At 46.5% G+C, this 27,010-nt stretch overlaps 3 protein-coding genes across 3 annotated transcripts in view; 2 read left to right on the plus strand and 1 right to left on the minus strand.

Moving 5' to 3' along the window:
* Positions 1-27,010, minus strand: part of LOC308161431 (hyccin 2-like) — a gene marked incomplete at both ends in the record, with an annotated part of 115,613 nt that overhangs the window by 39,775 nt on the left and 48,828 nt on the right. The window lies entirely within an intron of this gene.
* LOC308161832 (UDP-glucuronosyltransferase-like) lies at positions 8,554-13,909 on the plus strand (the record flags this gene model as incomplete). Its single annotated transcript, XM_080535911.1, has 5 exons — positions 8,554-9,543; positions 10,869-11,000; positions 11,802-11,889; positions 12,596-12,815; positions 13,612-13,909. Exons 1-5 carry the CDS (start codon positions 8,680-8,682, stop codon positions 13,907-13,909), a joined length of 1,602 nt encoding a protein of 533 aa, XP_080392037.1. The 5' UTR covers positions 8,554-8,679.
* Positions 22,455-26,938, plus strand: LOC308161586 (UDP-glucuronosyltransferase-like). Its single transcript, XM_080535614.1, has 5 exons — positions 22,455-23,443; positions 24,575-24,706; positions 25,189-25,276; positions 25,502-25,721; positions 26,367-26,938. The coding sequence occupies exons 1-5, from the start codon at positions 22,580-22,582 to the stop codon at positions 26,662-26,664; spliced, it is 1,602 nt and encodes a 533-aa protein (XP_080391740.1). The 5' UTR covers positions 22,455-22,579; the 3' UTR covers positions 26,665-26,938.

Raw genomic sequence — 27,010 nt, forward strand, 5'->3', positions numbered from 1 at the left:
ACTGTTCCTACTACTACATAGTAGTAGGAACGCTAATAATAATAATAACTCACCAACTTGATATATTATGTTCAATAACGGAGACTGATACTCGGAGCTACAAGTCGGAGCTTACTCCATTTATTCAACAACGTGTTAACCACATAACGTAAGTCGTCATAACACATAATAGAACACGGCACTGTAGTGAAGTCCAAACTGTCGTAAAACTACAGACGTAACATTTCCCCCCCCCTCACACAACCTAGGTGTGATACTCAGTCATGAAGTCACGCAAGTGATCGGGCCTGTTGCGTGCTCGAACCAGACGTGGCTCTGGTGCAGCCACAGCCACTGGTGGCGGCTCCACGCCTTGGGGCTGAGCCTGGTAGGCCGGGGTTGCTGCTTCATCCAACCGTGCGGCTGGCAAGACTGTGGAAGAGGCCACACCCAGCGCTGGGCCAGGGGGAGGCTGCACCTTACGCAGGCGGGTAGCATGCCAGCGAGTGCCGTCGGCGAGCCTAAATGAGGCCGGGCCAAGCTGTTTGCTGACCTGGACAGGGTCAGACCAAAACGACTGGAGTTTGTTGTCCCGATGAGGTCGTCGGATCCTGACCCAGTCTGACACAGCAATGACAGGTGGCCTAACACGTCTGGCCCTGTCGAAACGATCGTTCATCAAGTGCTGGTGTTTGGTGACTGTGGCTTGAACTGGATGGACCGGGGGCTGAGCTAGTGTAGGGCGGAGCCTATCGAGAGGCAGCTGGAGCTCCCGCCCCAGCATGAGGGAGGCTGGGGAGACTCCTGTAGTGGCGTGTCGCGTGGCCCGATAATGCAACAGCGTCTGGAGGAGGCTGGTGGTGAGCGTGCACTCTTGTGCCAGGTGGGCCCTGATGCAATTTTTCAGTGTTTGGTTCAGCCGTTCCACCCCCCCCGTTCGCAGCAGGGTGGTAGAACGCTGTGCGGATGTGGTGGATTTACCCACCAGATAGGAGGACAGTTCATGAGTCCATGGGAAATCATTTGAGGACCGTTGTCAGTCGTAATCCTCTTGGGCAGGCCCCAACGTGCAAACAGAGCGTTGAGAATGTCGATCAGCACCTTTGCTGTGACCGAGCCCACAGGTGTCACCTCTGGCCACTTAGAGTGGAGGTCGTAGGTCACGACGAGAAAACGCTGGTGATGTGGTACCCCATGCAGCTCGCCGCAGATATCAAGTTGCAGGTGCTCCCAGGGTTGATATGGCCAGTCCAACGGCTGCATGGGCGGGGGTGGAGCTGGAGCCCTGGTCTTACCACTAAGGAGACAGGCAGTGCAATCCTTGACCAGGGTTTCGAGTTCCCTGTCGATGCCTGGCCACCACACAACATCACGACAGCGCTGTTTGAGCCTGACTATGCCCAGGTGACCCTTGTGCGCCATAGCAAGGATTCACGCCCGAAGGACACCTGGGACCACAGTGCAGAACCCGCGAGCGACACAGGTGTCATTCCAAACCGACAACTCCTCCCTGATCCTGGAGTAAGTGAGTAGCTCGTCAGGTACTCTTGCCGGCCACCCCTGCGTGATGTAGGTTGAGAGTGTAGAGAGGGTGGGGTCATCGGCTGAGGCATCCCGGAGCTCTTTCAGTGACACCGTCTCCTGAAGGGGTGTGTGGAGGAGCTGGACGAGGTCATGCTCAGCCTGGTTCAGTCCGGGGGTCAAGGTTGGGGCTGTGGGTGGGCTGGGGATTGAGCGTGATAGCAAGTCGGCTACCACGTTGTCTCGTCCTGGCGTGAACTGTAGCCGATAGTTGTACTGCTGCAGGCGGTCGGCCCAGCGGTGGAGGCGGAGTGGCTTGTGACCGGTGCCAGACGTGGCCAGGAGGGTGATGAGGGCCTGGTGGTCTGTCCTCAGTGTGAATAGACGTCCATAGAGGTACATGTGCCAGCGCTCACATGCCCAGAGGCATGCTAGGGCCTCCCGCTCCGCCACCGAGTACTTCTGTTCCGTGGGGCTGAGAGCACGGGAGGCGAAGGCGATCGGTCTCTCCACCCCCCCTTGCAGCTGGGACATCACAGCACCAATGGCTGTGGCAGAGGCGTCGCATGCACAAGAGTGGGGCTGGCCAGGTCGAAATGCGCCAGGACCGGTGGCGAGGTGAGATGGGCCTTCAGGAGGCGTACGGCGTCTGAGCAGGCAGACGTCCAGAGCCAGGGCTCGTCATGCTTCAACAGCTTCCGCAGTGGTGTGGTTGTGGCCGAGTACTGTGGCAGGAAACTGAGGTAGTACGCCGTCATGCCTAGGAAGGAGGCCACCTGAGCGGCTGTGGTGGGCTCCGGGACATGATGGATGGCCTCGGTGTTCAAGTGCAGTGGGTACGTGCCATCAGCTAAGAGGCGGAACCCCACAAAGTCAATGGCTGGGGCGGCGAATACACACTTCTCACCATTGAGTGTGAGGTGATGCTTGGCCAATGCACTGAACACACTGTGGAGACGCTCGTCGTGGCTCTCGACGGTGGCCCCGTGAACCATGTCATCAAGATAGATGGCCACACCTGGGATCCCAGCGAAGATGGAGGCCATGATCTTTTGGAAGCAGCTGGGGGCGGAGCTTAAACCGAAAGCCATGCGTTTGTAGCAGAAAACCCCTCTGTGAGTGATGAACGCTGTGAGGTTGCGGCTCTCGGGGTGTAGTGGCACTTGGAGGTAACCCTGACGGAGGTCCAGTTTATAGAACACGCTGGACCCGTAGAACTGGGCGGTGAGCTCCCCTATCATTGGCAGGGGGTATTTGTCAGGGATGATGGCCTTGTTTACCGCTCTCAGATCCACGCAGATGCGCAGCCCCCCAGACTTCTTCGCCACCACCAGGTTGGAGATCCAAGGCGATGCATTCACCTGCTCAATGATGTCGCTATCGAGCATGTTCTGTAGTTGAGAGGAGATGTCATCGCGGAGAGCCAGGGGGGAGCGGCGGAGGGGCTGTATAACAGGCATCACTGTAGGATCTAACAGAGGCTGGTGGGCAAAAGTGTCGAGGCAGCCTACACCGCTGAACAGCGCAGGCCACTGTTGCTGCCAGGGGATGGAAACGGTGTGAATCTCTGAGCCAGCTGTGTCTAGCAGGGTGAAACCGAGGGCATTGAACAGGTCGAGGCCTAACAGGTTGGTCCCGTGGCGTGCAACATTGAACCTGAAGGCTGGCAGCGTCCTCTCCCCGTACTTCACAGGCAGCTGAAAAGAGCCCACAATGTCAATCTCAGAGTTGGCATAGCCACGCAGGGTGGTGGAGGGCAACCCCAGGGGCACATGGGAGAAAAAACTGTGTATAGGTCGTCAAGTTCACAAGGGACACTGTGGCTCCAGTGTCTAGGAGGAGCGGCAGAGTGACATCACCAACCATCAACGAGCATGTTTTGAATGGCGCTCGTCCTGAGCTGACATTATGGATGACTGTGGTAGGTGACTGGGAAGTTCTAACTGGGGCAGACCTGCAGACCTTGTGAAAGTGGTTTAGTCTCCCGCAGTTGGAGCAGGTTTTACCATGGGCAGGGCATGTCTGAGCTCTTGAATTGTGTGCAGAAGAGCCACAATTCCCACACGGCTGGTGTGGCTGGTCGCGTGACCGAGAGGCCAGTAAAACGCTCTCCCCGCCGCTGGCTGCACTCACGTGGAGGAGGGGCACCTGTAGGCTGTGCGCGCCTGCTGCCGGTGAGCTGGGAGAAGCTGAAAAAACTAACCGCACATTCCAATGCTGTTTCAACCTGGACCGCTATGTTCAGAGCTGCTGATAATGTAAGTTCATAATTTTCCAGTAACAGTTTTTTCCCTAATCTTGTCACAGTCCTGTGTGTAAGATGAGTTGGTCTCTTATCATTTCGTTCTGTAATGTCCCGAACTTGCATAAGCTCGCCAAACCCCGCAGATCAGCCACGTACTGTGTGACTGTCTCACCTGTACGTTGGTGTCTTCGTCTGAATATGACGCGGGCGGAGAAGAGCGCTTTGTGGAGGAGAAGTGTTGCTTCAATAGTTCCACAGCGTCTGTGTATTTCGCCGCGGTGCCGAGAGTTCCGAACACGCGCTGACCCTCCGCTCCTAAGCAGTGTCGCAGCAACGCACATTTCCTCTTGTCGGATACGTCCTCCAAGCCGGCAGCTAGGATATATGTCTCGAAAGAGGAAATCCAGCGGTTCCACGGAATCGGGTGTTCTGCCGGGACTGCTGGGAAAGGAGAGGGTGGTGGCAGAGAACAATCAGCCATCCTCGTCGCCAATGTTATGTTCAATAACGGAGACTGATACTCGGAGCTACAAGTCGGAGCTTACTCCATTTATTCAACAACGTGTTAACCACATAACGTAAGTCGTCATAACACATAACAGAACACGGCACTGTAGTGAAGTCCGAACTGTCGTAAAACTACAGACAAGCTAGTAACACTAGCTTGTCAGCACATGACAGATAACGCAACATGGTGTGCCAGACATTATCTGCTGGCATACCTGTTATATCATTGGTGGTAGAGGTTATCTGCTTTGAAAAATAAGAGAATGCACACCGCAGAAAACGTGGGCGAGGTGCTGGCGACAAGTAGAAGCCGCACACTCTCGTTCCAGATGCAAAAAGTGTATATTTATTGACAACAGTTTCGGCCAGAAGCCTTCGTCAAGTTTTACAAACAAACTGGTGTATGTCAGCCATTAAATGGACAGGTGTAGGCTAGATTGAATGAGCAACCACCTGTGAGGACACACCCACGTGAGATTACACATTACATCATGCATACATTAACAACACAGTCGGTGTTACATATAAGTTATCAAAAGGCTCAAAATACTGTGTAGCCTACATGAAAAGGCCCATAAGAAAGGGCTGGGTATAAATAACATGTGGGTATTACCAGAGCGCTGAGTCCTAATAGAAGAAAGAAAAGAAAAGAAAAGGGTCATACAAATATTAGAGACATGGGGGGGAGGAAGAAAAACCTGGGTGCGAAATACAATCTGACCAACTCTAAAAACATAGAATATACACAGTACATCTGGATCATCAGCCCTTAGAACCCTCTTCAGGTTACACCTTAACTGCTCCTCCTGAGACATCTTCTGCCCCTCAGCACTACGTCTCCTAAAGACGTCCGCTTTCCCCTCTACTGTGTCCCTAAGAACTTCTATCGCCCCCTTTGTACTGCTTCTCTGTTCCTCCAGTATTAATAAAAAATTAAAAAATAAAAAATAAAATAAGGTTTTAGAAAAAGGTGGTAGAAGAAGGTTTCTCCTTCTATCAGTGGCCCCGAGCCTGAGCTAGATTACTCTTCCTGCCACGAATGGTGGACTGATGATTCACATGCTTAGCATTCAAATGTATTGATTGTAAGTCGCTTTGGAATAAGGCGTCTGCTAAATGCCAAGAAATGTAAATGTAAAAGAAGGGGCGTCATAAGCTGTTGTGGCAAGAGGTTATCTGCTAACATATGTTAAGGCCTTGGTGTCAGAGGTTATCCAACCTCAGTCCAGGTGAAGTAGATCATTCCAAGTCTGAGGAGAACAGTAGCGAAAAACACTTTCTTCTAATCCTGTGGACACAAGTAGAAAGCTCTGAGAGCGTGTCTGATCACCACTGGGTTACCATGAAAGTAATGATGTGAGATAAAATGGGAGTTTTAAAAGTAAAGCTTTATATACCAATAAAATCCAATGATAAGCCCTTTCCGAAATCAAAGACTCCCGACCCAATGAACCGCAGAGCAGAGTGATAAAAGTAAGTCTAGTGGTTTAAGAACTGGTGCTGCTGTGTGCATGTCAATTGTCACCATAGTCGAGGACAGGGAGAAGTGTCGGCTGGACAATCTTCCTCCTATTCTCAAAGGTGAAGCAGGACTTGACTCTACAAAAAAGCAACATGCATTTTAAAGAACAGTTCATCATCAATCCAGACACAGTACCCAGATACTTATAATGAGGGACTTCATGGTACAAAGTGCAGACCACTGTAATAATATTACAGCATCAAACAGGCAAACATGCAGACAGTTGTTAACACAATGAACATGGCCCTGCGTGAATTTGTGATGAATAAAACTTCCACTGATGCCTCCTTTCCACCAATGCGAACCTAGTTCTAGTTCTGGGCTGGTGCTAGTGCTAGTGCTGGTTCGCAGTTGGTTCAACTTGCGAACCTTCTAAGAACCGGTTTGCTTTTTCACAGGAGCCACGCACTCAAGTTGAGGGGGGATGAGGGGGGATGGCATCACCCCTGAAATAAAAACAGTAAAAAAAATCATCCCCCTTCTAAAACTGCCATCCCCCCTTTCCATCCATTATGTCATTTTATCAATGAACGTGGTATTACTGCTATTTCAACATTTAGTTTTAGGCATATTGAGTAAAATACTGTGGGCGAGGGGGCACGCACACATGCAATGACATTTTTACCAAGTCACTGACACTGAAGTCACTGACGCTGTGGGGATGCTAAAATTGTCCCCATATGAAAAAATCCACCATCCCACCTGATTTCCTTGTACAACTTGAGTACTGCTTACGCCACTGCATACGTCTGCATACGTCTCCACTTTCGCAGCAATGCATGAACATCATGCTGTATTTTTTTCGAATACCGAATATATTCGTTCTTGAACCTCCCTCGAGTTTACTTTGGACTTCCGTCTAGGACCACAGGGCAAGGAGCATGACAGTTTGTCTCCTCTATGGACCACTGCATACATTTGTGACACGGTCTGGTCAACTGGTCTGCAAGTCGGCAAGTTATAGTTGGTCATGATAATCCCGCCCCCAGCCCCTGACGTAAGCGCTTCTTGGTTCTAGACCAGGCAAGTGTTGGTGACACTCTGGAACCAGTTTTCCTGGCTGAATAATAATAATAATAATAATTTAAAAAAAATACAATAATAAAAAAATCTTCCTTCTTCTAGCATTGTGTCTGCCAATGGCCACTTGTCCTAGCATAGATTTATTTTTCTTTTGATGACTGATGGATAGATGATAGATGACCAGTTATATAGACACATTTATTTGTTGTAAGTCCCTTGGAGAAAAGCCATCTGCTAAATGCCAAAAATGTAAATGTACTTCTTTATCGTTCTCCTACAGGACAAAGGGAAATAACCAACCCAGACTGGTTCTCAACACGTCTTGTTTATTTAGTGATCTTACCTATGAGGCCCCTCCTAACCTGTCAGCACAATGACTCAGCATTATGTTTCCCAGGCCCTTGGCAGCTCCATATAATACATTACTGATTACATTCCTTTACTATTCTCTCTACTTTTGTGTAGGGAACGGTGGTTGAACCATGGCTGAAGGATGGATGATTTTCACGCTCAGAGGTGTAGAAAGGCTGCTGCTCCTCTCCATTTGTTTGACCTGGGTTCAAGCACATAAGCTGCTGGTCATACCAGCCGACGGCAGCCACTGGACTGGTATGAAACCCCTGGTGAAGGAGCTGGGGCGCAGGGGACACCAGGTGGTGGTGGTCATACCAGAGGTGAGTGGCAGCATGGGACCCACGGATCACTGCACCACGCTCACCTTCCCCGTGCCCTACACCAAGGAACAGTTTCAGAAGGTCCATAGGGCTAACCTGGACCGTCTTCTGAACATGGACACTCTGGAGTCTAACCTTCTGGCCAAGGCTCGGTCCATGCTAACCACCCTGCAGGTACTCCAGAACTTCACCCGCAACTCCTGCGAGAGCCTGCTCAACAACCGGGAGATGATTCAGAAGCTGAAGGGTATGGAGTTCGACGCCCTCCTCACCGACCCCTTCGAACCCCTCGGAGCCATCGTCGGAGAGTATCTGGCCATCCCGTCCATCTTCATTCCTCCGACCCTCCCGTGTAGCATGGACTTCATGGCCACCCAGTGCCCGCACCCTGCATCCTACGTCCCTTACACAGCCTCACACTACTCTGATCACATGACCCTGGGCCAGAGGGTTGGCAACTTCATAAGGGGCCTTCTGGCGCCCCTGTTCTGCAACTACCTGTACTCTGCAGTGGACGAACTGGCCTCAGAGTTCCTGCAGAAGAAGACGACTATGGTGGAGATCATGGGCAAAGCTTCCATCTGGCTCATGCGCTTTGACTTCGCCGTCGAGTTCCCCCGACCAATAATGCCTAATATGGTCATGATCGGGGGGTTGAATTGTGAAGAGCCAAATCCTTTGTCTCCGGTAGGTACCAGTAGTTAACATGTGGCATAAAACAGATTAGATTAATAGATTAAACCCGTTTTTTTTTCAAATGTAAGATACATTGCGTACGAGTAACGTGAATTACGACTTGCATGGCAAGAAACATGAGATAATCCATGACTTGCATGTGTTGCATAATGACTTTTACATTGCTTATCCTTTTTAATGATAACAGGTCAGGGTGTGTTTTGTTCAACTGAACTGTATTGTGCATGTGAAGCTGCTTTGGGTAGGAGAGAGGGAGGAGCAGCAAATTTAGTCTCATACAATACAGTCCATCCAATATAGAATGTAACCCCCCCCGCCACGATCAGCCTGTTGAGTTAAGTCTGCTCACACAAGCAGACCGTGTTCAGTCGAAAGCCAAAGCCAAATACATACACACACACACACACACACACACACACACACACACACACACTGAGAGCACAGCCGCCTCCTAATTTCAGTGAAGTAGAATACTTTTCACAGAAACACTGCTCACACTGCTGAAAGGAGGCATGGGTAGAAGGGTGTGGGTTTCTGCTCTGCGGGGGCTGCTGGCCTGGCTGTGCTGCTGCACACTGGGGCCCGTTCAGGGGGGGAAGGTGCTGGTTATGCCTGTGGACGGGAGTCACTGGCTCAGCATGAAGCTGCTGGTGGACGAGCTCTCCCAGAGGGGCCATGAGGTGGTGGTCCTGGTGCCAGAGACAACCATGGTCATCAAGGGATCGGACTTCTACAGGACAGAGATCTTCCACGTGCCTTACACCAAGGCGGAGCTGGAGGGCAACGCGGGCCAGCTGAAAGATCAAGCATTCACCAAGAAACCGGATATAACAGACATTTTCACCACCGTAAGGAGGTTTGTTAACTTCACCAGCTTGCAGGTGAAGGGCTGCGAGGGGCTGCTGTATGACCAGCCTCTCATGGAGCGTCTGCGGGGGGAAGGCTTCGAAATCATGCTTACCGACCCCTTCCTACCTTGTGGCCCCATCCTGGCTGAGGCCTTCTCCATCCCTGCTGTCTTCTTCCTGCGGGGTATCCCCTGTGGGCTGGATGAACAGGCTGCCCAGTGCCCCAGTCCACTCTCCTATGTCCCACGAGGTTTCACGGGCAACCCAGACCGCATGAACTTCCTTCAGAGGTTGAAGAACGTGATCATATCCCCGGTGGAGTCTTACTTATGTCGCATCATGTTTGCCAGCTTTGACGAGCTCACCAGCAGGTATCTAGAGAAGGATATGACCTACACGGAGCTCCTTGGTCACGGTGCCATCTGGTTGCACAGGTATGATTACACCTTTGTGGATCCGAGACCCAGAATGCCCAATATGATCCACATTGGAGGCATCAACTGTAAAAAGAGCAGTCCACTATCGGAGGTGAGTCGTTGGAAAGGATGTTAAAACATAGAACTTAGAGTGCGCATCCTGCCTGTTATGGAGCCGGGGTATGCAACAATAAGGTGTGTATTCTACCAGCTCAGTGGCCTTGCGGTTAGAGTGTCCGCCCTGAGATTGGAAGGTCGTGAGTTCAATCCCCGGCTGAGTCTTATTTAAAAATGGTATCCGATGCCCCCTTGCTTGGCACTCAGCATTAAGGGTTGGATTGGGGGTAAGACCCTGCGACATACCAGCCTCATGTCCAGGGGGTGTACCCGTACATCAAACCGCCTCACGCTACGGAAACAGGAGATAGGCTCCTGCCCTATGGGCCTGAGAACAATCAGTTCTCAAGGCTACTTATTTACTTAAGGTGTGTATTTACTCATTTAAGGCTGAGATTGGTACAGGTATTATGCCAAGAGAATGATATAAGTAATGCAAACAAAGTGCAAAAAGATAAGGATACAAAGGAAAAAAACACAGACGTTAAGTACAACATTTACAATAAATCGTTGAGATTTCGTTATGTTTTTAATCTCGTCTGGAAGAAAATACAGGAAACTTTGAACTTGTTCACACATGTTATGTCTCACGTAATGAACGCTAAGTCTAATTCGGAGAACAATAAGCCTTTCCAAGAGAAACTGCTTCCAAGAGAAACTGCTTCCTCCATTTTGACCCTCCTCCTCATGTGTTGTTAAAGAGACATCTGCCAGAATCCTCAATTCAGTGATATGGAGTGACTTTCTTCAGAGTGCTCTGGGAATCATGCCAAACATACTTAACGTTGACTTCATATCTATTCTTTGGGGAGTTTAAGACCACTGGACCACAAGACTGATCTTGTTCGCAAAATGTTGAAACTGTTCTTTTTGGAGATGTTTGCAAACCACATTCTTTAGTTTGGGAAGGGCAAAAATGATAGTTCATGCATAATAATAATAATAATAATAATGCATTTTTTATAGCACTTTTCTCAGTGCTCAACGATCCCATGGAGAGAACAAGAATAGATAGATAAATACATTGTAAAACAAAAACAAAAGTAAAAGTAAAAACAGCAATAAATAATACTTAAAGATTAAAAGCAAGATAAAAAGATGGGTTTTCAGGGATCGTTTGAAAGAGGAGAGGGTGCAATGAGCATTAGTGTGGAAATTCATTGTTTTGAGAGGGAAAGTGCAGGATTCCATTAACATAAACATGTTACTGGGAGAGCTTCATCCTCCCACTCTCGTCCTCTGGAAACCTGAGTTATGTTTGTTTCATCATGTGACTACTGATTTCTCCCCCCCCCCCCCCCCCCCCCCTTCCCTCTGCAGGAAGTGGAAGAGTTTGTAGAAGGGTCTGGAGAGGATGGCTTTGTCATCTTCACCCTGGGATCCATGGTGTCAAAGATGCCAGAGAAAACCGCCAAACAATTCTTTGAAGCCTTCAGGCAAATTCCACAAAGGGTAAAATGGCCTTCATTTCAATCTAAGTGATGGAGGTATCATATACCTCAGTTCAATTTTGTTTGCTAATAATTTTTTGAGTGTGGCATTTCTTTTTGTATAGAGATATCGAATTGGCCACTGGACCACCCCAGGAAACATTGTTTGCTAATTTTGAGGAGCGACCTCCTTAAGCTTCCTCATCAGACTGGATAATCATTGGCAATAACATAAAGCGAATGGTCATCTATTTCCTCTTTATCAGGGTTGTAGGTTTCTAACAATAACAACATTTGTATGCCCACAATCCCTTGTGCAAGCTTTTTGTGGACCATTAATATCAATCTTTGTTTTCCTATGCTGTGTTAGTTGTTAGTATTTGCGTGCATAAATGCCTAATCCATCATCAGTTTTGTCCCCTGCCTATCTTTTCTCTTAGGAATGCTAACTCGCTTATCTTATAGTATGGTATTTGTGAATGGAATGGAATGGACTTTATTTGTCATTGCTACAGTACAGGTACCAAACAACGAAATTTAGGAGGGGTGGCTCCCCTGGTGTTAGGAAAGAAAAAAAAAAAAAAAAAAACTTTTTAGAAAAAGAAAACATTCACAAGAAGGTAAGGAGCTGGTTTACATAAATAAAGGCTATGTACACAATCCACTGTACTATACTGCACAGATAGTCAACTAGGGTTGTCATATTGCACAATAGTATTTTTTCACGTTATTTAAAGTGTCACAGTTTGCAGGCTTGAAATGTACATGTTTGTGCCTCGTGCAAGGCTGGGCCGATGTTAAGCTGCTGCCGTTTGTGTTTCAGGTTTTATGGAGATACACTGGACCTGTGCCTGAAAACGTCCCAAAGAACGTTAAACTGATGAAGTGGCTACCTCAAAACGATCTCATGGGTTGGTTTAGCCTTGCCCATATGTTCTTTATAACATGTGAAAGGTTTCATAGTGGTAGTTTTTAAACACAAGCACAAAGTTAAGTACAGTGTAGGGTATAGAGCATCATATAGTGTATTATATCATGAAGTTAATATTGACTTAAAAGGTTGGTTCAGGATTTTTCAACTCATAGTCAGATGGGCCATCTGTTTTTAAATCACCAATACTGCCAATAACACCAAGAGTGCCAAATGTTTTATTTACCTAGCGAGCACTTTGATTGGCTACAAAACGAAGCATCATCATTAATGCATTTATGGTGAATAAAGTCACCCGTGGCATCTAGAATGTTGGAAATTCAAGTGACTTTATTCACCCTCGGCACTGAATGAATTAAGTTGAAAAATCCTGAATCCAACCCTTTAATGTCATGGGAATAATAGTTAAGTTAATTAAGTTTAGTTTAATTATTTTAATTCGTTTTAGAGCATTTCTGCTTTATTGGGATAGAGACAGTAGAGATTGACAGGAAGGATGGGTGAGAGAGAGAGAGAGGAGGGATGAAATGCAGGACATGCGATGATATGACATGCGCCTTTAGTGTGCTACGCCACTTACGCGCCCCCAGTTTAATGTGATTGTGACTGGACGTGTCCTCCTCTGTGTAGGCCACCCCAAGGCCAGTTTAATGTGATTGTGACTGGACGTGTCCTCCTCTGTGTAGGCCACCCCAAGGCCAAGGCCTTCATCTCCCACGGAGGGTCCCATGGCCTCTACGAGGGCGTCTGTAACGGCGTTCCCATGGTGATGTTCCCGCTGTTTGGAGACCAGGGTGACAACGCGCAGCGCATGGCTGCCAGGGGGGTGGCGGAGGTCCTGAGTATCTCTGAAGTGACCTCAGACATCTTGGTGGAGGCCCTCAATAAGGTCATCAACGACAAAAGGTTAGACAAATGGAGATGAAACATCTAGGGCCGGTTTCACAGACACGGCTTGAGCCTAATCCTAGACTAAAAAACATCTTCAATGGAGATTTTACATTGAAAGTGTGATTTAGTCCAGGACTAGGCTTAAGCCTTGTCTCTGAAACCGGCCCCTAGTGTGTAAATGGATAAAAATGGACTGACTATTATTCCAAAGCGCTTTACGATGGCCTCTCGTTCACCCATTCACACACACATTCACACACCAATGGCGGCAAGCTATACCAGCCCGCTCATTGGGAGGAATTTGGGGTTCAGTGTCTTGCCCAAGGACACCTCGACATGTGGCCAGCCGGGGTATGAACCACTGATCTGCCGACCTTGCAATCATTAGACGCTGGCTCAAACCTCCTGCGCCACAGCTGTCCGTAGTGTGTGTGTGTGTGTGTGTGTGTGTGTGTGTGTGTGTGTGTGTGTGTGTGAGTGTGAGTGCATAAGTGAGTGTGTGTATGTACGTGTGTACGATTGTGCATGTGTGTGTGTGTGTGTGTGTGTGTATTTTGGTCCGATTACATTTTCTGAACCTGGAGGACATCCTGTGTAGTGTTTGACATTGTGTTATATGAGGAGATTTTCAAGTTGATAAAGTTGTGGCACTTAACCTCCAACTCCTCCAGGGGGCGCCAAACTATCTGGGCGCCCTGAGCTCTCTCTTGGGAATGTGCATTTGTGTACTTTCAGGGTGGGGGGGGGTTGTGTGCAATAAATATCAAATAAAGCATTTGATTTGAAATGTGTCCCTCTCTTGTCTCCATAGTTACAAAGAGAAGATGACAAAACTCTCTGCGGTGCATCTGGACCGTCCTGTAGAACCTCTGGATCTGGCCGTGTACTGGACCGAGTTTGTTATGAGGCATAAAGGGGCGGAGCATCTGAGGGTAGCGGCCCATGACTTGAACTGGATCCAGTACCACAGCCTGGACGTCTTCGGCCTGCTCATTCTCATAGTGGTTGTTGTTGTTATGGTGACTGTTAAAGGTTGCTCCTTCTGTTTCCATAAGTACTGCATGAAGAGGCCTTCAAAAGGAAGAAAGAGTGAAAAGAAGAACAAGTGAATGTGTACTGTAACCTTCCGTTTTATAGGCTGTGAAAACAATCATGTGTTTCCCAACAAAAGCTGTGTTGGGAAATTGACACCTGATAGACATTCGTGACACGTTCTAATGTTTTGGTCCTCATATCGGGATCTGATGTAATGATCTGACTTTTCTTTCGAAAAAATGTGAATACGTAGTTCTGTGTTTCAAAAGAAAAGTCTGAACATTTTGATTGGTTGCCGATATGCAGACGTGTGTGTATGTGTGTGTGTGTGTGTGTGTGTGTGTGTGTGTGTGTGTGTGTGTGGTGTGTGTGTGTGTGTGTGTGTGTGTGTGTGTGTGTGTGCGTGCGCACGTTGGGATAATCAGTCTCAGGATAATCAGAGTAATATAATGTAATTGTTATCAATAAAGCTCTAACACCAGGAAACCTGACAGATGCAGGACATAAAGTTCAACTACCAGTATCAGGTTGGGGTAAGGGGTTAGGGGTTAGGGGTTAGGGGTTAGGGTTTGGGGTGTGGGGTTATGGCTTGGGGATGAACACATTTGAACCATAATTGTCATCCATAGCCTTGATATAATTCAACATGTGATTTAAGAGACTCTTTACCCAAATGGTCTGGTGTACCAGAGGAATGATCTAAGCTAATGTTTGAAATTATTTGTTGTAAATAAGGTGCTATTGCCTAGATACAGCAACAAAACTGTAAATTCCTTCTTTTTGTATTGTGATTTTCATTTAGTTTTAAAAATGTTTAATTATCAAATAATAATAAAAGAAAAACATTAAAAACATTATTATCGTTGTCCCATGACTGGTTATGTGGCAGGTGTTTGCATTTTCATATTCAAAATATAAAAAGAGGAAGCTTGCAAAAAAATTTTGGAAATTATTTAAACATTGTGTTGTAACACGTTTATGTCAAGAGCAAGACGTTTAGTGTCAAGACAAATATGGCTGCGTTCGTAAATTCGCTCTGGAAATCTGATCAGCTGCAACTGGCTGCAACTTGGCTGCAACTGAATGACCAAAACTGTCCAAATACGTTTGACAAACCTGAAATTATTTGCATGGGATTTGTTAACTCTGGCTCTATAATCTATAAGGAAACATGACATACATTAAATGTGCGCTAGCTAGAGCTTTACATCCCGTTGCTGTTGTTTTTGATAGATAGCGAACTGAGCATTTAGTGAGCTGAGCATTTATCTGAGCTTCTTGAAGATGCAGGAGGCAGAGCATGACACCAATCCCCTGAGGAGTATATTGGACTGGCAGATTTCCCTGGCAAAGGCTGTGACCAGGTGTGTGAATGTACTGGACTTCCATGTCTAGCAGACTGTTAAACTGAATAACATACACAAAGGTATGTGGACACAATTATGGTCTGGGGCTGTTTTTTATGGTTTGGGCTAGGCCCCTTCCTAGGCCCCTTCCTTCCCTAGTTCCAGTGAAGCGAAATCTTTAATGCTACAGCATTCAATGAGTTTCTAGATGCTTCCAACTGTCCAGTAACAGTTTGGGGAAAGCCCTTTCCTGTTTCAGCATGACAATGTCCCCATGCACAAAGCGATGGTTTGCCAAGTTTGGTGTGGAAGAACTTGACTGGCCTGCACAGAGCCCTGACCCCAACCCCATGAAACACCTTTGGGATGAATTGGAACGCCGACTGCGTGCCAGGCCTTCTCTCCCAACATCAGTGCCTGACCTCAGTAATGCTCTTGTGGCTGAATGGGAGCAAATCCCCGCAACCATGTTCCAAAAATGTAGTGGCAAGCCTTCAAGGCTGTGCCTATAACCCCATCTAGTGGACAATGAACATTGGAAGTCCTTACAAATGGCGCTTTTCCACTACAGGGCCGACCCGGTTCCGCTCGGCACGGCACGGCACAGTTTTTTAGTGAGAGGTGAGCGGATGACTGGATGAGCGGATGACTGGATGAGAGAGCAGTGAGCGGATGACTGGATGTGAGCATGTATTTGACTAATGCCGATAGATTCGCGTCTTGCTCCGAAACCGGAGCTGTCGGCGCAGACAGGATTTTACAGTGTTCCTTCAAACTATCGTAATTCATGAACTATATGCCCAATCTAAAAAATTCAAACAGTTTCTGAAAGCAGAGAAGTTGAACTTTTTTAGGCTTATTACGGTAGTTCACCAACAAAAAAAAGCACAGTGCTCAACGTGTCAGGAGAAATAAAAATAGAATCGTGTCGGCATTTCATGTCGGCATTTCCCTGGTTGCGAGATCTAAACTAGTCTATTAGAACTGAAAGCGGCAAGTAACAGGCACTTAACGTTACATGTTGTAAGGCTGATCTGTGCACGATAGTGCTGAATTTTGACATAATTCTTATCGCATTTCCCCCTGCTGATCTGTATAGCGGGGGGAATCTTATGACACGTAACTCCTCCTACAGTCCCGGGTCGTTCCTGTATAGTGGAAAACGTCTCGGGAACTGTTAAAAAGCGTGCCGAGGCGAGCCGTGCCGTGCCGAGCCGGTCAATGGAAAAGCGCCAAAAGAGTTCATTTCACAAACACAGCTTTCATACATTCGCATGACATTTCATAGGATAAACACAAATAAGCTATTAAAGCTGAGTGCAGGACACACACACACATGGCTGTTGCAATTCAAATAAATCCAACCATGTCAGGCAGAGGCTGTCACTGTCATTATTGGATGAGCACTGACCAATACGCCTCATCATTTCTTCTGAAGGTGTATGCAGTGGAGGCAAACTCAAAATACTTTACAAGGAAAGAAGTTGAACTACACCAAAGCTACCCTTGAGAGAAATATAGTTTGTTGAACTAAAGCTACTTTGAAAAACTAGTTCACCACATCGAAACTACCTCATCTAACACATGTCTTTCAGTTACTCAAAGACGACCAGTTCATGTCACAGAAATCGTGTGACTGAAATCACTCCATATACTCCAGCCAGCATCTTTGACATGAATGAAATTACGTGATTAACTGAATCATGGGTATAATAATAATAATAATAATAATAATAATAATAATAATAATAATAATAATAATAATAATAATACAAAATATAACCGCAAGCGGCAATGGGGCGTGTTCCTACAGATATGCCCCCATAACCATAAATGGAGTGAGATTGACAGATAGGGGGTAGACCGACAGACAGGGGGGTAGACCACTCACCTAATATGGGCCAAGTTGAACTCATGACATACTATGATATTATGAAGTACCCTGAAATACATAGGCTACTATGCTATGATGATAATATACATGAAGCGTATACGAAAATGCATTGTGGGTTAACCTTCCCCCAGTTAATGACCATGTTGTATAGTTTATATCTGCATTTCACTACTTCACTACTATCAGAATCAAAATCAGAATCAGAATCAGAAGACTTTATTGCCATGACATGTAAACATGTTAGGAATTTGATTTCGGACAATGGAGCACGGTTTACAGCAGGACAGGTGCAAGACAGGACAAGACAGTGCAAACCAACATCAAAGTGCAAGAGTCATAATTAATATAAATATAAAGTGCAGAGATCAAGTGTTCAAGTGTTCATATCCAGACAGTCCAAAGCTCTCTGGGTGGGGGTGGAGGGAGGGTAGATAGATAGGGGTCAGGTCAGGGGGGGGGGCCCAGCGGCATTTAGGAGCCGGATGGCTGTGGGGAAAGAGCTGTGTGTATGTCGGGCCTTCACAGTTTTTAGGGACCGCACCCTCCTGCCTGAGGGGAGCGGGGCGAAGAGACCGTGTCCTGGGTGTGCGGGGTCAGCCATGATCTTCCTGGCCCCCCCCAAAGCCCTACTTTTAAACAGGGCCTCAAGGGGGGGCAAAGGGCAGCCAATCACCCTCTCCGCCGAGCGTATCACCCGCTGCAGCTTGGCCTTGTCCTTGGCCGCTGCAGCGGGGAACCAGATGATGATGGCGGAGGTGACGATGGACTCAATGATGGCCGTGTAGAAGTTCACCAGCGTGGTCTTTGGAAGGTGGAATTTCCTGAGCTGCCTCAGGAAAAACAGTCTCTTCTGGGCCTTTTTTGTGAGGGTGTCGATGTTGGGCCCCCACTTCAAGTCCCGAGAGACTGTCACCCCAAGGAAGCGGCATGACTCCACTGTGGTGACTGGAGTGCCTCCTAGTATGATTGGAGAGGGAGGGGGTGGGTTCCTCCTGAAGTCCACTATCAGCTCCACTGTCTTAAGAGCATTCAGCTCTAGGTTGTTCCGGGTGCACCAGGAGACCACCAAGTCAATCTCGCTCCTGTAAGCAGATTCATCCCCCCTGGAGATGAGCCCTACCAGGGTGGTATCGTCCGCGAACTTGAGGAGCTTGACCGACTGGTGGCTGGAGGTACAGCAGTTGGTGTAGAGGGAAAACAGGAGTACTGTTTACTATAATGCACGTACACTATATTCTGCAAGCCTAGCATAGTATGCCACCCCCATCTGACTGAATCAGGTACAGCGGTCATGAGAATATTAGTTTTTAAGTGCTTATTAGCATTAGCCTTAGCTTTTAGCCAAAATGGTCACATTTCAAAGGCCTGTTTTTTTAGATATCTGGAAATGCTTCAACATGGTAACACATTGTAGGGCCCTCTATCAGCCTGTCAACTGCCATAAATATTGACTTAGCAGGGCAAATTCTCAGAGCATTTGAAAATTCTAGGCAAATTTGTTTTCTTTTTTATATAATTTTCTCTGATATCTTTAAATGGATCCTTTAACACCCTATAGAGAGACGTGCACCACGCATGTTCAGATGCAATTTGGGACCAACCAGACTTACAGTTGAATTTAAGTGAATTTTTATAGGATTTTATAAATCCATCATGGCCGACCTTATGGGTTCTTGAGGCAAATATGTTCCCCATGAGGAAAGACACATATGTACCAAGTTTCATACATTTTAATCCAACGGGGTGGAAATTCAGCATTCTGAAGTTAATTATTTACTTTTGGTTATTATAGCGCCACCTATGGTCTAATCATGGTCATTCTTTCTGCCATAGTTACTGATGCTCTCTAGTTATGGCATGCAAATTCATAGCATCTTTGGTCAGGGACTTTTTTAGCTATTTGACCAAAGCCAGGAAAAGAATAATAATAAGAAGTATACCACCAATAACAATACTGTTCCTACTACTACATAGTAGTAGGAACGCTAATAATAATAATAACTCACCAACTGTCAGATAGTTCCGGAACACTCACCACCTATGGTGCTTTTCCACTACAGGGCTAGCCCGGGTCGACCCAGGCTGGCCTGCTTCTTTTGCGCTTTTCCATTTGTCGGCCTGGATCAGCACGGCGCGGTACAGCACGGTTCTTTAGCTACCCTTCGCGGGCAGGAACCTTTTTGCGAGCCGGTACCTTTTTGCCAGGCTGCGTGTGACGTGTGACGCTGCACACCGTTGATTGGTCAATGGAAATCGTCACAACATCGTCATCGTATGTTTTCACAGTACACCTCTAACCGCCATTTTTAAATCTCACAACAGCGTTGAACAGCAGAGACTACTACTGTTCTTACTATTTTTCAGTGTGTTCAGCATGCTATTGTGATCATGGAGAATTTTAGTTTGGAATTATAACCCATTGTGACGCGGAGATATTCGTCCGTAAGTGACGGGTCCCCCCCCCCCCCCGCTGCTGCTCGCAGCACCGCTTCCTGGTTGACGACACCCGAGAGAAAAGTTCTACCCGGGAATTCGCTCCTAGCTGTGTCGACCGTGATAGGAGTGTCGTATTGACACCATTCAAATGGTTTTGGATTCCCTGTCCTCTCCCCTATCCGGACACGTTTGAATTGTTATCCTAACCTACGGTAAATCACAGTTATTAACCCGCAAAGGGTGCCTCCGGGCACCGTGTTTGTCCGTGAATAACACCGGCTAGGATGGTGGTAAAAAGACAAGACTATGCTGGCTAACTCCACCATCGGTATACGGTCATTTTGAGCCCTGAACCACCGTGGTGCCACCCCGAGAAGTGAACCGGGAGTAAACTCAATGAACCAGGAGTTCAACATGCGTCAAGTGCTTATTCACTACGAGCAGTGTCGACATCGATCAGGCAGTAGCCATCTCATATGCTCAACATAACAATGATACTACAGTGAGCTAAAGTAGTAGCCATCTCATATGCTCAACATAACAATGATACTACAGTGAGCTAAAGTAGTAGCTATCTCATATGCTCAACATAACAATGATACTACAGTTCATAAAGCAGACAAGTGAAGGCAGTGGTTTAAAAAAACATGACTTTATTATATGTAGGCTACATAGCTTGGGGAGGGCCAGGAAGATCATGGCTGACCCCGCACACCCAGGACACGGTCTCTTCGCCCCGCTCCCCTCAGGCAGGAGGGTGCGGTCCATAAATACTGTGAAGGTCCGACACACCAACAGCTTTTTCCCCACAGCCATCCGGCTCCTAAATGCCGCTGGCCCCCCCCCCCCCCCCCCTGACCTGACCCCTATCTATCTACCCTCCCTCCACCCCCAACCAGAGAGCTTTGCACTGTCTGGATATGAACACTTGAACACTTGAACACTTGAATCTCTGCACTTTATATTTATATTAATTATGACTCTTGCACTTTGATGTTGGTTTGCACTGTCTTGTCCTGTCTTGCACCTGTCCTTCTGTAAACCGTGCTCCATGGTACCAAACCAAATTCCTAACATGTTTACATGTCATGGCAATAAAAGTCTTCTGATTCTGATTCTGATTCTGATTCCTCTCTCTCTTCCTCTCTCTCTCCCTCTCTCTCTTTCTCTTTCTCTCCAAAAAACCACGGTTAATAATATACCACATGCCGAGGAAAAAGTATACGATAGCTTCAAGTTCCTCCATGTTGCTATTGTTGTGGCTGTGTTGTGTCTCGTGAAAATATACGTCACCACCATGGCGCGCTGTTATGACGCGTAACTCCGCCTACTATCTCCTACTCCTCCTACTCGTTCCTGGTCTCTTGTGTATAGTGGAAAACGTCTCGTACCCAGAACTGTTCAAAAGCGTGCTGAGGCGTGCTGAGGCGAGCCGAGCCGGGCCCGGTAGTGGAAAAGCGCCACTAGAGTGCTAAGTGTTTTATGTGGTATTTACCTAGCAACGACACTTTGATTGGCTAAAAAATTAAACATAATTATTTATGCATTTTTGGTGTTTTTTGAATAAAGTCACCCGTGGCACTCTAAAACGTTGTTTGGTGGAATCAAAGCCTAAGTTTGTGTGTGACCCCTGACCTTTCCAAACTTGGGTCGCAAACACGCTATTCTCCGCCCCTATACAATCTCAGCCAATCCCGTACGTGTACTTTTCAAATCTAGCTCCGCGTGGCTCGCCTAATATGGTCATGATCGGGGGGAGGTGAATTGTGAAGAGCCAAATCCTTTGCCTCTGGTAGGTAGTTAAAATGTTGCATAAAACATAAAGATTACAACTTGCGTGGGGGTTAGGCGGTATTAGGCATTAACTTTGAGCGGTTATGGTTAGGCACGTCATTTCGTATTAAACAGCCCTCTTACTTTTAAACAGCCCTCTTATTTTATACTGAGAATTTAAGTCTCTCTTCAGTTTGGCGAATCTAGCACTCAAGGAAGGCCCATTTCCTTCCTGTAAGGGATGGGCCAAGATCTGCGGCGCAATGAATAATTATGACTATGGACAGGGCCCATAACTTGTGCAATCACAGATTTGTATAATATGATTGGTTCCCAAGAATAGTGACCTCGTGACCAAGGACAGTTCTTTCAATATGAGTCCCGCCCAACGTTGGGGGCTTTTTGCTTTTTGTCTGCTACTTTCTCTCCGCGCTCATGTGACTTTGCTTAATAAAAGGCCTCTTTGGAGACAATTGATTTAAGCTCTTTGTGCTTTATAAGTTTTACTCAATCTGTTAAGAATCAATTAAATCCACGACACTTTCATTCACATGAAAACAACAGGCTCTATTTACACAACATGGGGGGGAATGGCCCGTTTAGAGTCCCAACACTAAGTTTTTGAGAATAGAATTCCCAAGGTCATCTGAAGTGTACTCAGAAATGATACTGTTGGTGTGTGTGTGTGTGTGTGTGTGTGTGTGTGTGTGTGTGTGTGTGTGTGTGCGTGTGTGTGTGTGTGCGTGTGTTTGTGTGCGTGTGAAGCTGCTTTGGGTCACTTGAGTAGAGAGGGAGGAGCAGCACGTAATCTGAAGTGTACTCAGAAATGATACTGTTGGTGTGTGTGTGTGTGTGTGTGTGTGTGTGTGTGTGTGTGTGTGCGTGTGAAGCTGCTTTGAGTCACTTGAGTAGAGAGGGAGGAGCAGCACGCAATGGGCCAGTTCTGTCACGAAACTGAGATAATGATATTTTCGGTAGGAGAGAGGGAGGATTAGCAAAACTAGTCTGTCAATTGGTGATGAATATAATCAATACTATAGACTTTAACCCCTGCCCTTCCTTCCCTTCCTTCCCTCCCTCCCCTCCCCCCACCAGCCTGTTAAGGGTTATATAACAGTCCACCCGCACAAGCAGACCGTGTTCAGTCGGAAGCCAAAGCTAAAGACACACACACACACACACACACACACACACACACACACACACACACACACACTGAGAGCACAGCCGCCTCCTAATTTCAGTGAAGTAGAATACTTTTCACAGAAACACTGCTCACACTGCTGAAAGGAGGCATGGGTAGAAGGGTGTGGGTTTCTGCTCTGCGGGGGCTGCTGGCCTGGCTGTGCTGCTGCACACTGGGGCCCGTTCAGGGGGGGAAGGTGCTGGTTATGCCTGTGGACGGGAGTCACTGGCTCAGCATGAAGCTGCTGGTGGACGAGCTCTCCCAGAGGGGCCATGAGGTGGTGGTCCTGGTGCCAGAGACAAGCATGATCATCAAGGGATCGGACTTCTACAGGACAGAGATCTTCCACGTGCCTTACACCAAGGCGGAGCTGGATAGCAACATGGAACAGATGAAAAAGGGCATGTTCACCATGAAACCGGGTATAACAGACATTTTCGTCGACGTAGAGAGGCTGGTCACCTTCACCAGCTTGCAGGTGAAGGGCTGCGAGGGGCTGCTGTATGACCAGCCTCTCATGGAGCGTCTGCGGGGGGAAGGCTTCGAAGTCATGCTTACCGACCCCTTCCTACCCTGCGGCCCCATCCTGGCTGAGGTTTTCTCCCTCCCTGCTGTCTACTTCCTGCGGGGTCTCCCCTGTGGGCTGGATGAACAGGCTAATCAGTGCCCCACTCCACAGTCCTATGTCCCACGATTCCACTCGGGCAACACAGACCGCATGAACTTCCTTCAAAGGTTGAAGAATATGATGATGTTCACGGTGGAGTCTTACTTATGTCGTGTCATGTATGCCAGCTTTGATGAGCTCACCAGCAGATATCTAGAGAAGGATATGACCTACAGGGAGCTCCTTGGTCACGGCGCCATCTGGCTGCTCAGGTATGATTACACCTCTGAGTATCCCAGACCCAGAATGCCCAATATGATCCACATTGGAGGCATCAACTGTGAAAAGAGCAGTCCACTATCGGAGGTGAGTCTTTGGAAAGGATGTTAAAACATAGAACTTAGAGTGTGCATCCTGCCTGTTATGGATCCGGGTTATGCAACAATAAGGTGTGTTTTTACTCGTTTGTGGCTGAGACTGCGTTAGGTGCAGGTATAATGCAAACAAAGTGCAAAACGATAAGGATACTGTAATAACAAAGAAAAAAACACAGGCGTAAAGTACAACATTTACAATAAATTGTTGAGATTTCGTTATGTTTTTAATCTCGTCTGGAAGAAAATGCAGGAAACTTTGAACTTGTGTGAACAACGTAATGAACGCTAAGTCTAATTCGGAGAACAATAAGCCTTTCCAAGATCTCAAATTTCCTGAGAAACTGCTTCCTCCATGTTTACTCTCCTCATCATGTGTTGTTAAAGAGACATCTGTTGTGCTTTTCCTGACACACACACAGCTCCCTGTTGAAATCTGATCTCTCCATTTCCTTCATGGTGTCATGCTGGAGAGAGCTCTTCAATGTGGATGCATGGTCAATGGAATGCTCAATTGTTCAACGCTCAAATGACATTTTTTGAATTGCTCATTTTCTTCTCATTTTCCTTGTGATCTGAAAATACATCTAGAAAAAGTTAGTCCAGAGTACCAGAATCCTAAATTCAGTGATATGGAGTGACTTTCTTCAGAGTGCTATGGGAATCATGCCAAACATACTTTGACTTAATAACTATTCTTTGGGGAGTTTAAGACCACTGGACCACAAGACCATGGTCTTGTTTGCAAAATATCTTAACTGTTCTTTTTGGAGATGTTTGCAAACCACATTTTTGAGCTTGGGAAAGGCAACAATGATAGTTCATGCTTAATAATAATAATAATAATAATAATGCATTTTTGTAATAGCGCTTTTCGCAGTGATCAAAGACACTACATCCCATGGAGAGAATAAGAATAAAAACAAGTAAAAACAACAATAAAAAAGAGGAGAGTATGCAATGAGCATTAGTGTGGAAATTCATTGTTTTGAGAGGGAAAGTGCATGATTCCATTAACATAAACATGTTATTGGGAGAGCTTCATCCTCCCACTCTCGTCCTCTGGAAACCTGAGTTATGTTTGTTTCATCATGTGACTACTGATTTCTCTCCCCCTCTGCAGGAAGTGGAAGAGTTTGTAGAAGGGTCTGGAGAGGATGGCTTTGTTGTCTTTACCATGGGATCCATGGTGTCACAAATGCCAGAGAAAACCGCCAAACAATTCTTTGAAGCCTTCAGGCAAATTCCTCAAAGGGTAAAATGGCCTTCCTTTCAATCTAAGTGATGGAGGTACACCACATACAGTATGTACCTTCTCAGTTCATTATTTTTTTTATCGGATAGAGATATCCAATTGACCACTGGAACACCCCAGGAAACATTGTTTGCTAATTCTGAGGAGCGACCTCCTTTAGCTTCCTCATCAGACTGGAAAATCATTGGCAATAACATAAAGCGAATGGTCATCTATTTCCTGTTTATCAGGGTTGTAGGTTTCTAACAATAACAACATCTTTATGCCCACTATCGCTTGTGCAAGCTTTTTGTGGACCATTAATATCAATCTTTTTTCCTATGCTGTGTTAGTTGTTAGTGTTTGCATGCATAAATGCTTTATCCATCATCAGTTCTCCGAAACTGAAATCTTATCTCTTAGGAATGCTAACTCGCTTATCTTATAGAATGGTATTTGTGCAAGGCTGGGCCGATGTTAAGCTGCTGCCGTTTGTGTCTCAGGTTTTGTGGCGATACACTGGACCTGTGCCTGAAAACGCCCCAAAGAACGTTAAACTGATGAAGTGGCTACCTCAAAACGATCTCCTAGGTTTGTTTAGCCTCTCTGTTATGAAGAACATAACAATACATATGGACAAGATTTGAGGATGGTACTTTTTAAAGTAAAATACACAACACAAAGTTAAGTACAGTGTAGGGCATAGAGCATCATATAGTGTATTATATCATTAAGTTATTGTTGACTTAAAGGGTTGGTTCACTTACACGCACCAGTTTAATTTGATTGTGACTGGATGTGTCCTTCTCTGTGTAGGCCACCCCAAGGCCAAGGCCTTCATCACCCACGGAGGGTCCCATGGCGTCTACGAGGGCATCTGTAACGGTGTTCCCATGGTGATGTTCCCGTTGTTTGGAGACCAGCGTGACAACGCACAGCGCATGGCTCACAAGGGGGTGGCAGAGGTCCTGAGTGTCTTTGACTTTACCTCAGACATCTTGGTGGAGGCCCTCAACAAGGTCATCAACAACAAGAGGTTAGACAAATGGAGTTTAATCATCTAGTGTGTATGTGTGTGTGTGCACGAGTGTGTATGTGTGTGAGTGTGCGTACGTGTGTGTGTGAGTGTGTGTGTATATTTTGGTTCGATTACATTTTCTGAACCTGGAGGACATCCTGTCTAGTGTTAGACATTGTGTTATATGAGGAGATTTTCAAGTTGATAACGTTTTTTTTATCATTTTATAATCAGGATGCAAAACGTTAATGAACATCAAATGAGGGTCATCCACTGCCTCTCCTGACATTTACACCTATCGTCTATAATGGGCATAGAGAGGGGAGCCAGCAGTTGGTAGGTTGCTGGTTCAATCCCCACCCCATTAGGCAGTGGGACGTGAGCTTGGGACTGGAGGGTTGCTGGCAACATATCTAAGGTGCCTAGCGCTTAATCCCCAACTCCTCCAGGTGGCGCCAAAATATGGCTGGCCCTGAGCTCTTTCTTACTAGGGTCATGTCCAGGGGTGTACTTGTACATGAAGCCACCTCACGCTATGGAAACAGGAGATCTCCTGCCCTAAGGGCCGTTAGGCTCCAGAACCATCAGTTCTCAAGGCTACTTACTTCCTCCAGGGGGCACCAAGCATTTGATTTGAAATGTGTCCCTCTCTTGTCTCCATAGTTACAAAGAGAAGATGACAAAACTCTCTGCGGTGCATCTGGACCGTCCTGTAGAACCTCTGGATCTGGCCGTGTACTGGACCGAGTTTGTTATGAGGCATAAAGGGGCGGAGCATCTGAGGGTAGCGGCCCATGACTTGAACTGGATCCAGTACCACAGCCTGGACGTCTTCGGCCTGCTCATTCTCATAGTGGTTGTTGTTGTTATGGTGACTGTTAAAGGTTGCTCCTTCTGTTTCCGTAAGTGCTGCATGAAGAGGCCTTCAAAAGGAAGAAAGAGTGAAAAGAAGAACAAGTGAAGGGGGGGTTATGGCTTGGGGATGAACACATTTGAACCATAGTTGTCATCCATAGCCTTGATATAATTCAACATGTGATTTAAGAGACTGTTTACCCAAATAGTCTGGTGTACCAGAGGAATGCTCTAAGCTTATGTTTGAAATTAATTTTATTTCATATTTTTATTTTTTACAAAGATACAGCAATAAATCTGTAAATTGCTTCTTTTTGTACTGTGATTTTCATTTAGTTTAAAAAATGTTTAATCATCAAATAATAATAAAAAAACTAAAACATAAAAAAACATTATTATCTTTGTCCCATGACTATACAATATAGAAAGATATGAACACAAGATTGAACACA

This window comes from Nansenia antarctica (genome assembly GCF_963989245.1).
Source record: "Nansenia antarctica genome assembly, chromosome: 7".
Classification (NCBI taxonomy): Eukaryota; Metazoa; Chordata; class Actinopteri; order Argentiniformes; family Microstomatidae; genus Nansenia; species Nansenia antarctica.

What these genes read in the sequence shown, in the direction of transcription:
- LOC308161586 (XM_080535614.1), top strand. Translation starts at nt 22,580, where the DNA reads ATGGGTAGAAGGGTGTGGGTTTCTGCTCTGCGGGGGCTGCTGGCCTGG. An exon ending in ACCTCAAAACGATCTCCTAG is followed by an intron (nt 25,277 to 25,501) that starts GTTTGTTTAGCC and finishes TTCTCTGTGTAG; the next exon opens with GCCACCCCAAGGCCAAGGCC. An exon ending in AAGGTCATCAACAACAAGAG is followed by an intron (nt 25,722 to 26,366) that starts GTTAGACAAATG and finishes TTGTCTCCATAG; the next exon opens with TTACAAAGAGAAGATGACAA.